This window comes from Thermobia domestica, chromosome 15 (assembly GCF_964235325.1).
Source record: "Thermobia domestica chromosome 15, izTheDome1.hap1.1, whole genome shotgun sequence".
In the NCBI taxonomy this organism is placed as follows: Eukaryota; Metazoa; Arthropoda; class Insecta; order Zygentoma; family Lepismatidae; genus Thermobia; species Thermobia domestica.
The window spans coordinates 168,492,559-168,509,553 of record NC_137468.1 but is presented as its reverse complement, the minus strand read 5'-3'; the positions used below and the strand labels follow the sequence as shown (position 1 = coordinate 168,509,553).

The 16,995-nt window shown below is 35.1% G+C and overlaps 1 protein-coding gene across 2 annotated transcripts in view; it reads left to right on the top strand.

Moving 5' to 3' along the window:
• Nucleotides 1-16,995, top strand: part of LOC145671347 (uncharacterized) — a 104,713-nt gene that overhangs the window by 44,472 nt on the left and 43,246 nt on the right. For both annotated transcript variants that reach the window (XM_081740387.1, XM_081740388.1), the window contains exons 5-7: nucleotides 3,152-3,380; nucleotides 7,744-8,036; nucleotides 14,801-15,205. In XM_081740387.1, coding sequence (XP_081596513.1) covers nucleotides 3,152-3,380; nucleotides 7,744-8,036; nucleotides 14,801-15,205 — 927 coding nt within the window. The remainder of the gene's footprint in view (nucleotides 1-3,151; nucleotides 3,381-7,743; nucleotides 8,037-14,800; nucleotides 15,206-16,995) is intronic.

Genomic DNA, 16,995 nt, shown 5'->3' with positions numbered 1-16,995 from the left:
GGCAAAGACTAAATACAAGATACCTATTTATACGAGGGACATTCATGAAGTTCCCGGAATGTTGTTGTTGTGTTGGCATATGTAATGCAATCAGAATGAATCTTCGGCAGTACAGTCTCTAGGTTGCCTAATTCTAAATTTAACAAGTGTGAACACGTCTTAACAGGCAGTGTATGAATAGTGTAGCTCAACGGAAGAGTGGTGATCAGTTGGCGCAATTGCTCAGCTCGAGCAACGTGTAAACTTTAAGTTCGTGTGCAAATTGGGGAAAATCTGATTCAAAGAGTTTGATAGCCTTATCAACAGTTTAGCACCATTGGATGTTTGGCTTTTCCCAAAGCTTAAAATGGGCCTTTTCCGTTTCGCCAACTTAGAATAGATCAAAACCAACGCAACGCCTGAACTTCGGAAGATAAACGAGGCCTTTCGTTGGTGTTTCCACCAATCGTAGGAGCGTTGGAATAATTGTGTGTGTGTTCCGAAGATGCCAACTTCGAGAGCGATTAAGTAAATTACTTATACTGTGGCAATAAAGAACTACTACACAATTCCCTGAACTTCTTGACTGTTTCTCGCATATTGTTTTTATACACGTGTATATGTTAGTTTTCCAATATATCAGTAGCGTTAAGGACAGAATACACAAAGACCGGTATAAGTAAAGTATTTGCCGTGACGTCTCATTGAAATAGGTTCCCAGACTTCATGTTAACTTAATCAGCTAGAATTTGTTGTCACCTTGTCTACTTTATTTTTACTTTTCGGTTTCGCTCTCCCTCAGGGACTATCTAATTACTTTATACAGGTTTTACTTGTTAGGCTGAAGCAGGATTTGCTCAAGCGGGCCCAGCCCGACAAAAACCCGTTGGTTTTTTCGAGATGGATTCACTTGGGTTTTTGAATTTTTTGTTAATATATTATTGATACAACTAAGGTGATCACATTGAAAGTGATTTTTATCATATTTGGACTTTCCTTGGCGAATTAAATGCTTTCATGTTAAGGTTTACAACATCGTTCAACATACGACCTTTATAAAGTTCTGAATGCATTGAATGTATAAAATAAAAAATGAAAATAAATTTAAAAAAGAGAGCTTAGCTTGAGTTAATTATAGAACAAATTAATGTATTGATTATGCTTATAACCTATTTAAAGTAAAATATGCGATTTTATATTTTAGAAAATACTTTCCGTGAATAGTGTGCTTACCGACTCGGCGACGCCGAGGGACATTGTCCCTCATACGTGTGACTGATTTAAGGTCATAAATGCCGGTACTACCAGTAAATATGTAAATACATTAGTAAAACTATTACAGGGTGTCTGTTGATTACGAAAGTCATGAAAGTAATGAAAAAGTCACGAAATCAGAACACGGTAATAAAAATAAAGAAATTTAGCTTTTGGGTCACGATTTTTTTTCTCTACAAATATAAGCAAAGACTGGAAAATTTTGTTCTCTAGAATTTAAAATTCACCACCAAAAATCTGTATGGTCGGCTTTAGATGCTACCAAATTGCAAGCAATGAACGCTCCTATCGCCTGTATGAAAATAACGGCGTAATTCACACCCAAATTTTCTCTTGAAAATGTTGTGAAATTTTATTGTTTTGTAAAGAAAAGGTCACGAAAAAGCCACGAAATTTCATTTTGGAATTTTAGTAGACACCCTGTATTAGTATTATTTCTTATCTTTGATGGTAACACAAGTATTGTTCAGTAAAATTTGGTTTTCCAACAACAGCAGTTTAGTTTAGTCATTTGTTGCTATTCTTCAAATAAGCATTCTGTAGAACCAACACCAGTAACAGCGAGCGTAAAAATTCTTGTCACATTTGAGAAGCTTAATGCTCAGAGTTCCGAAGACTACGTAACGCTTACTATTTTCAGTGCTAAATTCAAACTTCCATACTAGTGGAAATTTCAATGTACACTTATGTCCAAAATTATTGTCGCATGTCTATAAATATGTTATTCTAAGAATATAATTTGATAATGAATTCGCCCGGCATTTCTTATAATGTTAGTATGCGTATAATCGACAAAGACATATATGTGGCAAATTTTATGTCAAAAGAGCAGTAAATAAGAACAATAAAACGAAAATAAAACTTTCTTGTCCATTTAGCAAAATTTTGTTTTACACATTCTAATTTTCGTATTTGTGATTCTTTTCGTATGAAATTTACCACAAATATACATTTCCCGATAATACACATACTAACAGTATTAAAAGTAAACTGCAAAATCATTATCAAGTTATATTCTTACAAGAAGACAGTTATAGATATGCGACAATCATTTTGGACATGAGTGTACAATAAAGAAAGATGCATTTTCGGGATAAAGAAGAGTTCGGCGAAATTCTTACAATTGAACGCACAAAGCATCGATCAGCAATAAAAGTATTGCTTTTACGCTGGAAGATATTTAATTTCATTTACGACATTTTGAAACACGTACTTTATAAAATATGAATTATAGCTTTGCTAATTGTTTTAAATTAATTTTCGGGAAAGAACCGTCTTGCAACAAGTGCTCGGAATTTCCCGTAATTGAACGCACAAAGTATCGGAAGTGAACTTAACAATAAAACCATTTATTTTACGGTGGAAAATATTTGTTATATAAGACATTTTGATTTTTTTTTATTATTATTATTTGTAAAACGAATTATATCTTTGTTTTAAATAAATATATTTAGTATTCATATTTGGCGAACGTCACTAAGGCCCCTGGGATGACTCGATCTACATTTGTTCGTTTGTCTGCCTGTACCACACACACTACAGGGTACAACTTTCGGACTTTGAAGTTGAAATTTCGATACATTCTAAATTTGCTGTATAGATTTTCTCGGCAATCCAATGTAAAATTTCAAAATGGCGGCAATTTTTTCAAAACAGCAGTGAATGAAAATTGTCGCAAGTTGTGACAATGAAAATCTTAAAAAATATGAATCATATTTAAAGAAATTGAAATATTTCGAGAAAAAACAAAACCGGAAATATCCGAATAAACCCATATGGGCACAGGTGGGTTGGTTATTTTTTTTTTTAAATGGGTCTTTTCAAACCCTGGGCTAAAGCCTTTGAATTATTGTTATTTACTAAAGTATCAAATAATACATAATTTTCTTTCTTTCAGAACTCTATGAAAAATTTGTTGAAAGTTTGGAGCAACTTATACAAAACCTGCATCATATGCTCCGAGATGGCAATAACCACAGAAGAGTATGAATTTCGCACACAGTTATGTGCACTTTTCTGTAAAACAATAGAAGATATGCCGGATTCATTAATGCAGTTGGACACAGTGATGCAGATAATTGTAGTATTTATTCAAACTTCGATGGATAAAAACTGTAAAGAAAAACGTAAGTATTCTGTGTTTGATGAATCTAAGATTGATTGAGAATTGAATGTTGACGTTACCGACAATGCTATCACTGCACGGAAAATGTTAGAATACAGATCCTGTAGAGATAAAAATAGCCCATCATATTAGTTTTCATTTTAAAATAGTAAAGTTTCATTTCAGCAAGTAAATATTGCTCGCCTTAAGCGGATATATATTAAATAGATTGTTAAATAATTAAAAAGGATTATAATTAGATAATATAGAGAGAACTTCGTATAGAAAAGCTAATGTTATTTATTTAAATATCGACCACTAAAGCAAACGAATGCCAAACATAGTGCCAGATGCTATTGTAATGTAAATTTCTTATTTTTCTATTTGTTGCAGTAGGATACAGTTCGATTATAATGATAGATAAGTGGAACCTGCCCGTTATGGAGGTTGCCAAAAATAAAACTTTTTTTTCTGTAATAAACAAATAATTGGCAGATGTTAACGACTTCATAAAATCGCACACATACTAAAAAGATTTTATATCAAAAGTAGGCTGATAGTTCGTTATGTCCTCGTTTAAATCAAGATACAGGATACAGATAATTTTTCAAAGTACACAATTAACCTCTTTTTCAACTTTTTGAAAAACTTTAAGGAGAGTTTTAATTAATTACGAGTTGTTTCTCCGACTCGATAATTTACTCTGAAATGAAATCTTCCGTCCCACGGTTATGCCGGCTAGGCTAAAGGAGACAGTAATGATGAGAAATGAATGAAATGGTGGAATGAAGGAAGTGGGAGGAAACGGGAAGACCCCGAGGAAGTCCACGTACACGGAGTTTGTCCATCACAAAGTTCACTTGGCGCGAGCTGGGATCGAATCAGGGACCCTATGCACCAGAGGTGAACGCTCTATTACTGAGCCACTGTGGCTTAGTCGTAGAGCGTTTATTTCTGGTGCAAGAGATCCCAGCCCATGCGAATTTGTGGTGGATAATATGGTGTCGTGGGTTTTCTCGCGATGTTCCCATTTCCTTCCACGTGAACATTCCTTCAATTTTTTCATTAATCATTCGTCTAACCTAAAGGGACCTAGTAGCAATTTGATTTCATTTCTTCTTTCTCCTTGTCCAGTTCAACAATCAGTTTCTCTTTGACAACACGGTTTCAGCCGCATTAGTATTCTGTAAAAATAAAGTGTAATGAAAATTATCCTACGTCGCTAATCTGGGCTCCACAGAAAATAGCCAAATCAGGAAAGTGTCTAATTTAATTGATTTCCAGGGTAATACGTTTTTGTCGTAATTTACTGTTCACTTGTCTGTTGACATGTTTTCTGTTGGTCTATATAACATCTAGCACAACAGACCTAAAGCGTTACAGGAAAGGGTATATTTAATTCGTAAATTGAACCAAATGTTATAATTGTCAACATCAGAATTGTGTATCATGCAATTTTTAATTGATGTTAAGGTACGAATTTAAATTTTGGGGGAATTGTACTCTAGTGAGAAGTATTCTTATCTTTCAGAAAGAAAAAGTGTTAAGCCTTAATATATTACCCCATTGTATATATTTTGGTAGGACTTTTTTAATATTTACATTTACATATTTTTGAAACTAATGCAGATCGTCACTTGTACAATACCAGAATTTCTGCATATTTATCTTACCAACATTTTGAGTATGAAAATCCAACCAGGCAGTTATGTTCTAGGCAATAAAACTGTGCAACTACAAACTACCGCACCAATATAAGAGATTGAATATTACCGTGATTACTCGCTTAATAGTCGCACTTTTTGCTTAAAAAAATATATTAATGCGAAAATCCAACTGCAACTACCATGCGAGGAAAGCTGCCATTCAGTTATCGCTACGATCAAAACAAGTTTGGATTTTGATACGTATATAGCATTGTGTCAACATAAAATACAGCATACATACGGTAAAATAAGATAAAATACTACGTATGCCAGACCATTGCGGAGCATAAATCTTGTTAACCACTCTCGACATGCTTTGAATTGTGTGTGTGGAATATCGTTCGTTCTTGCAATTTTGCGTGCTTTTATTTGAAGCATTTAGCATGAAATTGCATATCCATTATTTCGGACGTCACGTATATAAGAAAGAAATTTCTCTTCCACTGTTGGGAAAATTCCACGCTTTGGTCCTCTGAATGCACGCCTGCTTACACCGGTGTTCGGCTTTCCTCCAGTCGGTGATTAAATTTTCATTCACACCCCGTTCTCTTTCTGTAGTTCTTACCATTCTTTTCTGCATATTTTATCACCTTCAGTTTATAATCTGCCGTATAACTTGTTGTTTCTGAACTTTTCGATTTTTTCGAGCAAAAACACCAGGAAAGAATTTTCCGAAACCGAAGTTTCCGCTCCCGTAAGTTATACTTGAACACGGTAATGACCAGGCCACACTTTCTTCAAACTACCGTAATGATGAACGCCAATGAACTAAAAGTCGAGTAGCAACGAAGGTGGTTTTTGTCGCTTTGGCGCCAGTACCTGTCTGTCAGCTAGAAAGTGATTTTTGGAATCACAACCAGATGTTTGAAACCGTTGAGGCAATACGATGAAATGCCAGAGCAGACGAGGTAATTGTAAATAGGTGGCATACTGGGATGAGTCATACTTGGAGGGGGGCGCGCAGAATGGAGGGTAGAAGTAAGTTGTCTGATCTCCGTTGACAGATGGATCCCTATGTTACGTGTCAGTAAACACGAAAAGTTCTTTTGCCCGGACTCGCGCAAGATAAGCAATTTCGAAAAAAGTTTCGTTCAGAAAGACAGAAATCCCGTAGAGTGCGATTTTTATGCGAATATTTTTGGCGAATGTTTTTACTTTAAACTTAAGGTGCAACTATTATGCGAGAGCGATTATTACGTGAGAAAACATGGTAACACTTTTAAGTAAGGTCAGGAAATTGCTACAAAACCTCCTATTTTTACAATGTTGATGCATATTTAAATGATGATTTAAATTGACTTATTCAGTTAAGTCATCTAATGTAAAAGTTTACAAGTACATTAGGTATCTTATAATTTATATACATGTACTTCATGTTTATATTTTTATAATGCATTATTGTAGTTTACAATATGACTAAAACATTATGTATACTACACAATAAAGTGAATAAAAAAATTATATATAGGGTGCACCATTTATAATGTCCAACACTGATAACGGAGAAACCAAAGAGGAAGAAAATCGAAACTTTGCAGGGGGACATCTTTGCACGTATTAAACAGAAACATCCAACAGTGTTACAACCCAATATAAAGTTATGTTGTTTCAACTGGCACTACGTCAGCTTATTACATATTTCGAATCAACATGTGAAACAAAAACTTAAAATACTATATTTATTATTCAGAATTACAAACTAAAGATGTTATAGTATCACAAACATCCAAAGTTTGAAAGCCTCTATCACACATTCAGTACAACGGAAATGGACACAAGGCACATCGAAAGTACCTTTAGCGTTGGATACCATGATCATTGATGTGTCTTGTTTCAAATGAATAGGAACAAAATTACAAGGGCTTGAAAATTTAAACTTCTTTGAAAGGTTTTATTTCAAAAACATACTTAGATAAGTATCATATCCAGTTACTTGTATGGTTTGCAATTGGCAAGCAAATCATTTTGTCGTTTATAGCACTTCAATATCTCAAACCGGTCCGGTTATATGAAAAGCATTGCTGAAGTTTGCAACACTGCTTAAATCATGTAATTACGATAACTTGCTGTAATTACAGCTGCTAAAAGCTATTGCTGTGATTCTATAAAGGAGAAGGAAAACAATAGTTTTAAATATTTTCCACAAATACGCAATTTTCAGCAGTGTTGCGAACTTTAAAAAATCAAATTTTCAAACCTTAGTAACTTTAATCCTATCTATTCGAAACAAGTTATACCATGACCATGGTATTCAACGCTAAAATACTTTCGATGTGCCTTGTGTTCATTTCCGTTGTGCTGTATATGTGATAGAGGCTTCCGAACTTTGGATGTTTGTGATACTATAACATCCTTAGTTTGCAACATTGAATAATAAATGTGGTATTTTAAGTTTTCGTTTGACACGTTGATTCGAAATACGCAATAATCTAACGTAGTGCCATTTGAAAAAAAAAAAAAAACTATATTGGGTTGGCAACACTGTTGTATGTTTCGGTTTAATACGTGCAAAGATGTCCCCCCTTCTTATAATTGCTTCGTGCAGAGTTTCGGTTTCTTCCTCCTTCTGGTTTCTCCGTTATCATGGTTGGACATTATAAATGATGCACCCTGTAATATATACAATGTTGACCGACACTGAATAAATAAATAAATAAATATTTTTTTTTCTCTCTCTAGAGACGTTTCTTCCTACAAAGTGGGCTAAAAATGCCACTAATTCGTTAAAACTAGTCGAGAGCATGTGCCGTCTTGTGTGTCAAGTGAAAGAGAAACTTCAACTCCAAACGAAACGAAATGATGCAGTCTACAATAATGTTTGCATATCTATATCGAATTCAGTTGTAAATATCTTCTGTGAGAAGACTCAGACCGAAATGCAGAAGCTACTTTCAGACTTGCGGCCATCATTATTGTTCTTGTTAAACTTGAAACCAGATTCTTCCACTTCAGGGAAGCTTTTAGCTGATGAGGTAAGTATAAAATGTGAGTGCATCAGGGTTGTTTTGTTTAAAACAAATGATTAAAACTTGTTTTAAACAATTGATTTTGTTTTAAACAAATTTTATGTACATTTTAAACATTTTGTTTTAAACACGTGTATTTTTTAAGACTTGTTTTAAACATGTTTATTTTATTTCATTTTTGTAAAAAAAAAATCTGCCAGAAAAAGAAAATGATCAAAAAGTGCTTCTCATTCAAAAGACTTCTTCCCATGTGAATGTTTTGATTTCTCGTGGCTACAGCAGGTCAGTGTGGTGATCTACAATTTCTTTTGTCTCCCCCCCCCCCTTGTTTTTAACGTTTATTGTACTGTTTAAATGCTTATCAGTTAACTTGCGAGAAAGTGTCGTAGTCGAAGGTTGCACTTTTTATAGAACTGATAAAAAAATAAAGAATTATCATGGAAACAAATTAATGTGTTGTATTCAGAAAACAAATAGTTCTTTGCTAAATTGTGCTTCTGAAATATCGCAGGCATTCATTGATACAGTACATGTTGGTTCTCAGTCTTCGTACATACATACTTTAGAGCAGCGTTTCCCAACCGGTGTGCCGTGACACACTGGTGGACCGTGAATGAGCCGCTGGTGTGCCGCGAGGAAATCGAAACAAAATTATTAATTCTATAACAATCAAATTGCAAGACATAGCGAAAATGTATATTTGTATTTCACATTACTATGAACCTCTACTACGAATCTACAATTTTAAGTTTCATACCTTGTTACTTTTCTGTACATTTTTAATGTTGAAAAATTATTTGTTGCCACTGTTATGACCACTATTGCTTCTTTATATTTCCAGACTATTTCGTAACTTGAAATTTTAAATTTACACTGAATCTTTTCAACAAAGCAAACATGCATAAAAGTTACCTACATTTGTGTTTTAAAAGTAAAAGAGATTTGTTTGTTCGTTCGTTATTAGTGATCTTTCTTAGTGAAAGATTGCATGCAGTTTTCGAAAAAGAAAACGTATTTTTAAAAACCTGAGTCCAACATTTCATTGCAGTTGTTTTCTATTTTTAAATTAGAATAAAAAAAATAAGCATGATGATTTACCACGGGGGAAAACCAGTGATCGAGCTTTCTTCTCTGAAAAGATCAGTAATCACAAATATATATCACGGTATTTTATGTTTACAAATAATAATAATGATATTTATGAGTGTGCCGCGGTAATTCAAGTTACACATGTAGTGTGCCGTAAGTTGAAAAAGGTTGGGAAACGCTGCTTTAGAGAAAGATAGAATCCGAAAGGAAAGAAAGAAAAACTTATGACAAAGTGCAGTCTAGAGTTTTATGTGATTGCCGCTAGAGAGGGGCGTCCGTTTAGAGGTCATCCGCCCCCTAACCTCAATTTCAGATGTTGGGAGCAGTAATGCAGATTTAGAAACCCTTTGCTCAGCAAAGTCCACAGAAAAAAATTGAAGTCCTTATACCGAATAAATCACCATTTATATCACCATTTTATACCGATCACCATTTATATTGATCGTAAGGAACTATAGGCCTAAATTGCTCTCTTGTTTATTTTTTGGCCTAGGATTTCAAAGGTGGATCTACTTTCGAGTTTCGGACCTGCTTAAAATTCTGGAAATTGGGCCTAAGCAACGTTCCAGTTTTGATCATCTATATTTCCTCCGTATTTATTCGGTGTAAGGACCTCAAACTTGTTCTGCTGAACTTTGCTTATCAAAAGGTTTCTAAAACTGCCTTACTGTCCCCAAAATCTGAGATTTAATGTGGAGTTGAGGCGGCTGCCCTCCTAGCCGCACTCTTGACTGCGAAGATATTACGTTTTGAAATAGAATCCATTTCCTGAGTAAAACTGAACATTATTGAAAATGGGCTTGGATCGCCACTCGGAACGCCACAAACATTACTTTTCTTCAATAAATTATTGACTTGAAAAAAGGAGCCAATTACATAGCCTTGCAGAAAAATCTTAAAGCTAACACAACGCGAAGTGTGCTTCAAATATTACTTTTCGAAAATTTATTATTTTAAAGTAATTTTATTAGCATCAGTGTTCTGAAATACTAATCAAATTTTGCAACTAAAATCTCATCCCTTCCACGAAACGTGAGTTTAGCCCCTAAGGACATAACTAGAAAACTTTCAGAAACAGTAACTCTGAAATGACTTGTCTTAAAGCTAAAATAACCGCACAAGCGTATTTCTGGTAAAAATTCTAACCTTAAAACATGTAAAATGACTCCCTTTGCATTTGAAATTTCGAATTGCAATCAAAGATGGCAGCCATGATGCTTGATAGCATCATTTGATGTGTCAGACCACTTTCAAGTTCCATCATTTTCCCCCAACCCGTTCTCAACACACAAGGGACTTTTATTTCACCATGTATATTGATAGATTGTGTGAAATCTCCATAGTAGGTAGATTTTAAAATCTACCTAAAAAGCTTATTACAACCAAGAAAGTACTAATGAGAGTTACTGGCAAGAGGGTTAGTAAAAGGGGGTCGTGATATGAAAAAAGTTGTTAATCTATACTGAAATATTCTGTACCCAATATATTGTAGTCTTAACAGGGATAAAATAAATGAAAAGGTCGGTTACAAGCAGTGGTGCTATTCAGCCAGTTCCGACCGGTTCGCTAGAACCGGTTGTTAAATATTTCGAGCTCGCAGAACCGTTTGTTATAACCAGACATAACAGTGAAATTTACCCAGTTATACCCAGGAACAGTAAATTTCAGTTTAACTATCTTTGTTGTTTTCTCAGAGCTAAAGCGTTAAACATATGATTCCGAGAAACAATGTATAAGCGATTTATTTCTTAATCTAAAATGCTCAGATATCAAGAATGAAAACTGGGATCACATGAGTGTATTGTGTATTTCAGATGTAAAGCATCACGGGCAGTGGCCAATGGCGCACGATATTCCACGCGGTGTTGCCGGATTTCGGACTCCCTTTTTCCTTCTCGCTCGTCCTCCAGTTGAGATTATGACACATACATTGGCAACATTATTCACAATGTAAATGTACTATTCTAGCAAACTCAAGAATTTTGACTGTGCATCCTAAAAGTATATATAGTAACTACATTACTTACCTATTAACTTTTCCAGTGGATATGCTAAACACTCGTCTTCAACATTACTTTCCCTATCGTCTATGTCAGTTAATATTTCGTCATTGTCTGAATCTGAGTCTTGTAAATTTATTGTTATGGATTCCAAAAACTGTAAACACAAAAAATAATTCTTCGAGCTTAACTTCGTAGCACATGAAAGAAAAAGAAAGAAAAAAAAACGAAGAAAAAAAAACCCTGCTGTACTCGGTTTGCTTAAAGACATTGTCAACTATAATTTTGGAGAACAAACGAATTACCACGAAAGAAAGCGGACGAGAGACTGATGAATTTTCATTATGCTACGAGACACTGATGAATTCTCATTATGCTAGAAGAGAAGTTACGTTCCTACACAACTAGCTCCTTTCTTTCCTTATCCATTTTCATAACAAGTAACACGCTTGGGCTTGATTCCTAAGCAACTCGATATGCTCGAGTTTATTTTGGGTTACGATAATTTATGACACCGTTCAGACGCCTGATGCTTTTGGTTTTTTTATAGAGGAGAAAAGAGGGTGTTAAAAGGCACATAAGGCAGTCGAACGTGAAAGAAAAAAACGAACAGAAAACATACTGCGTTTCTTCTGTCGAATAAGAAAGAGCCTATCTTGAAGTAAATTTCAAAACAAATTACAAACTTCCCGTGCTTTATTCTTACGATGTTAGGCGTATATATATATATATATCAATCAGATTGCAAAGGTATGTAGCCACGGGGGAAAAGGGGGCCCTGTCTTTCCAAACTATTTCCAACTCCAAAACGAGGTTCGTCTGGTATATTTAACAAACTTCAGTTAATGTAAATGAGGGACGTTTATAGTGAAATATGAAAATTAAAAAAAAAAAAAAAAAAAAAAAAAAAAAGCAAACATCATCAATACGGTTTCTATACCTAATTGAAACAACTAAAATTAATGATATGCTTTATATTCTCATTTCCCTAACTGGAGCACTGTAAACTCGCTACTATATTATTGCATTCGAGTTGATATTTTTTCGAGTTTTTTCCCTTTAGTATTTTAACCTACATGAACACAAAGTCAGATAAACAGACTACTATAAACAGCATTTGTTTTCTTATGAATAGCTTATTCATTTATGTCTTAAATAATCCGGGTTTCAACTTCAGTACTGTCAAGATCCGTCTTCTGATAAGGTAGCATCGTGAAAACATATGTGTATAGTATACATGGTGAATTAAAATGCTTTCATATTCTGAAAGAGGTCATTTGTTCTGTTTTTAATGTGTGAAAAGCTTTCCTCCCCCTGAAAGTAATGTTCCCCTAGAACAACCCCCTGATTCTTCTGTAATAAAAGTTGAGTTCCAGTTCCAAATCGAAGAAAAATCCACTGGAAATTAGACGTGGGACTCAACGCTCGTTTTACTAATTGTTTTATATGGAAACCTTTAAAAGTGTGTATCATGACAACCAGTTGTCATAAAAAGATATAGTTTTCACGTATGTGTTCGTAATTCTTTTCTGTACTTGGTAAAGTGAGCAGTTAATATGCTAGTACAATATTTCTAATAAGCGCCTCTGGTATTGTCAAGATTCGCAGTAGCGCGAGAAGTCAGCGTGCAGAACTAGTTGTCGCGAATTGTCAACACCACTCAAAGCCAATTGGACACCGCGTGAAGCCAACTCAAGGTCACGCCGCTTATCATTTGAAACACACAATAGTGATGAGGGTTATTTAGGTCTACGTATATTTGAAACACACATATTATCAACACTTGCTGATCCATTGCTGGATTAAGATCTTTCCAATACTTTTTGACAACAATATATGTTGGGTAATTTGTTTCCTAGATATTTGCAGTAGTACCTAATTTCGTCACACCACCTTGTATTAGAATGCTGTGTAGGTCACTTCTTGTCACTTGTGGTATCCAGTAAAAAATTTGCTTTTGTCTACCTTGTACGGTTTGTTTCCTAAGAGAGTTATATCTATTTATCTATCTATCCATCTGCTCTCTCTCTCTCTCTCTCTCTCTCTCTCTATATATATATATATATATATATATATATATAAAATATGTTCTCTGTAATTGGGTGGGCGTTGGCCTTGTAGCAAAACCGAACACATGATAATGTGAGGACAGTGGGGACAGTTGTGTCCATAACTATGCCGATGGACAGATTTGTCTTTTATTATTATTATTATTATTATTATTATTATTATTATTATTATTATTATTATTATTATTATTATTATTAAGTGTTCTGCCTTTTGGCAGATCTTGGGACTAATGAGGTGTTTTTTGTTCAATTGTAGATCTGAACGTTTCTTCCACGTTTCTCGATCTTCAGCTTACTCTTTTAACTCACAAATTTTCTTCTGTTCTTCAAATCATCGTGTTGTTCATCAGTTGTGTTATTCTTTCTATTCCTCGCTTTCTTTCCTTTGTTCGAGCTCCTTCGTGGCTAAGCGGTTAGCGTACGCACCTTTGGCATGTGAGACCCGGGCTCGATTCCTGGCGGGAGTTCATGTGGTTCGGATTCCATGTTAATCATTAGGTTCCGTGTCATATAGTCTCGCTGCTGAAAGGGAGGTTGAACTCCAAATCAACTTTTCTTTTTCCTTCTATGGCAGCATGAAGAAGACAATTTCTTAGCAAGATGCGCCCAATGCAGTTGTCACAATTGGCCTTCCTATGAAGGATGCTGGCTAGAAACGTCCTCTTCTTTACTATCTGTTCCAAAACATTTTCATTTGTTACTCTCTCTCTCAATTTCATCTTCTGCATCTTCCCCCAATCACATTTCTAAGCTCTCTAAATATTTCCTTAACTTCGAATGTCCAACACTGAACCAAACAGTCCAATGCACTCCATATATAGCACTTGACCAACTTCTTCCTTAGTCCAATAGGGATATTTTCTTGTTAAAAGTTCAGTATACTCATTGATAATCGCGTGCCAAGTGAGTTTTGTGATAGACAAACACTGTGTACGTGTTTTTTCTCGGGATTCTTCAGTTTCCTTCCACTTTCTTCATTCCACCATTTCATTCATTTCTTATCATCGTCTCTTTTAGCCTAACCGGCATAACTGTGGGACGTAAAACGTAAAGATATCATTTATATTTTCGAAAAAATTCGTGCGCTAGATTGCTACAAAGAATGTATATACCAGTCTGCCTCCTTCTGTTTTGATATTAGTATTCCCATTTTTTTTAAGTAATTAGTTCTAATTTTTTTTCATGTGCTTCAATGAGCTAGAAAGAAATTCTAATGAATTCCTTAAAGTTAAATTGAATTCAGAGTTTCTAATTTACCTTGAACCGCGACTATATTTAATTCCTGTCACAAATTAATTCATTTATACCAACAAGTATACTTTAATGCCAAAACATGCCAGGTCTTGTATCAAATTTGATTTGTATTTTATTGTAGCGCGTGGTTTTCTGAACGGACTCCTGAGTCAGTAGAAAAATCTTTGTAGCGCTGTTTATTGATAACAAATGATTGTTTAGAACCCTCTCAAAAAGAAGTATTTGATTCCCCTAAAATACACCTCTGGTGACTGAAATTGATCCATTTCTTGTATTTTGAGAACTTCTCTGCGTTTTCATAATTGCACTAAACTGTTTTAATATGAAGTGACTTTTCTCTTATTTTATTTCTTTTCAGATTGTAACACTCTGGTGTCAGATAACGGATACAATTTGCCAGCAGTATGAGGGACAATATGATACAGAATTTCTTTCAGTGCTGGCTCCGATTCTGGAACTGACATTTCCACATCCATTTCCGAAAATAAGAGCAAAAACTAAGAAGTTTTGGAAGGAAACGTTCGCTTCTGGCAAAAATTATAATTTCAAAGTTCCTATGACACTTATTAGCGTTATTAAAACCGTGTTCAGTGCGGATGACGAAGAAGAGTTTAGTCAAGGCAGCCAAGATTCGGATTCGTTTAAACAGTCACCAATGAAATTATCGGGAAGTTTCCTGAATAAAATCCAAAGAAGGGGCGAGTCTCCAATGCAGTTGAGGAAGGAACAAAAAGCCTCGGAAGCAACAAAAGCAAAGAAAATGGTAAGTAGCATCACGTAAGTTTTAGATTGTTACGTCCAGCAGCGCATTTGTAATTGCCTCCTTGATTCGTCTATTCCTTTGTACATTTTTTACAATAGTAATTGATTACCTACCGTCAGATGTCCACAGGAGGTCCTAGGAATATTAATAATGTTCTTGCTCTACTTTGTTATAACGTTCAAGACAGGCATTGTGCTCACATGTTTGGAAGGGTTGTAAGTTCAATCCTCCACCTGATCTAACCAAGTAACGCAGTTCATTCTACAGGAGTTCGTTAGTCCATAAGGTTCTAGTAAATATCCCCAGGATTTAACACACAAAAAGTGAAAAAAATGACTGACGACCGGTACTCGAACCCGGGACCTCCAGCGAATCGTGCTGATGCGCTAACCACTACGCCAGTCAGTCCACTTCCCAGAACAGCCTCTCAATGTCTCACTCTTGAAGTCGGTGCTCTCCATTCGGGACCACGTGGGTTGTACCACAGACCACTGCTGTTCTTGAACAATCCTGTGTCCATATACCGACCACCTTATGATGATTATAAATTCATAACATATTACAAGCTTTCCAATGCTCCTATATTTCCTGCTTTTCCTATATATTTGCGTCTCTTCCTATAAACTCATATATTTCCTATATTTTAACGAAACCTTCTATATTTTTGCGGCATTGCTACTTCCACTTGTGAAAATAACATAAGGAAATAAGGTGTGGATGGTTGAAGGGCCTTTTATCTCCACAGTAGGGTAGTTGAATGGAGACTCTTTTGTGTTTCGTCCTTTCCTGCTTATTGGCTAAAAATAATTACACCAAAGAATATACAGTTAGCGCAAAAAGTATTCATACATCCATACTGGAACAAAAAATAAACTAGTTTCATCATATTCATTAAAACGTTTTATGGGGTAGTGATTTTAAAGACTTGTAAATAATTTATTTAGGTGTATCAATGCTTTTTGCACTAATTGTAGGTAAATAATTGTAGAATATGTTACACATAGTCAAATCTTACCTTTAAAACGCCAGCTGCAGAATGTTTACACTTTAAATTTAATTTACATTTTTTAGATCTTGGGAGACGTATATTTACTAACATTGATTTTCTGATGCAGATCCTTTTTACACTTTCCTTACGGTCGTTGCTTAATACTGGTGAGCTACGTACGAAAACACTAAGAAACTTGTGTAAAATTTTGCAATGAGATAATTACCCATTTAGTTACATTTACAATAGAATGTATGTTCATATAACAATTGCTGTAATTTCCATGTGATTTTTTTTTTTTATTTCTACCTATTGGATAATTGAAGTGTTCCTTTTTTCACAGCTTCACGAAACCTCCTATACTTTTTCGGCGTGATTTCCTATTTTCTTTTTTCTTTCTTTTTTTTTTTTCCATTAGCATTGAAAAGCCTGATATTAATGAAAGAGGGAACAACCGATTTTTTACACACACCAGATCTTCTGTAAATGTGAATTCTATAACACACAGAGAGAAAATGTGGCTGACTGGACCGGGACTTTTGTTGTCGTCTGAAGTACTACTCACGTGATCCGAGTGCAGAGCACCGACTCGGATGAGTGGGAGAGTGAGTGGGTGTTCTGGAAAGCGGACTGGGTGGTGTAGTGGTTAACGCATTGGCTCGGTATGCCGGAGGTCCTGTGTTCGAGTCCCGGTCCAGTCAGTCTTTCACTCTTCCTGTCTAGATAAATAACTTATTGGACGCCCCTCGTATTGGTTTAAAAGATAAAAGGGCGTATCAAGAAAAATGGTCCACCCTGTATA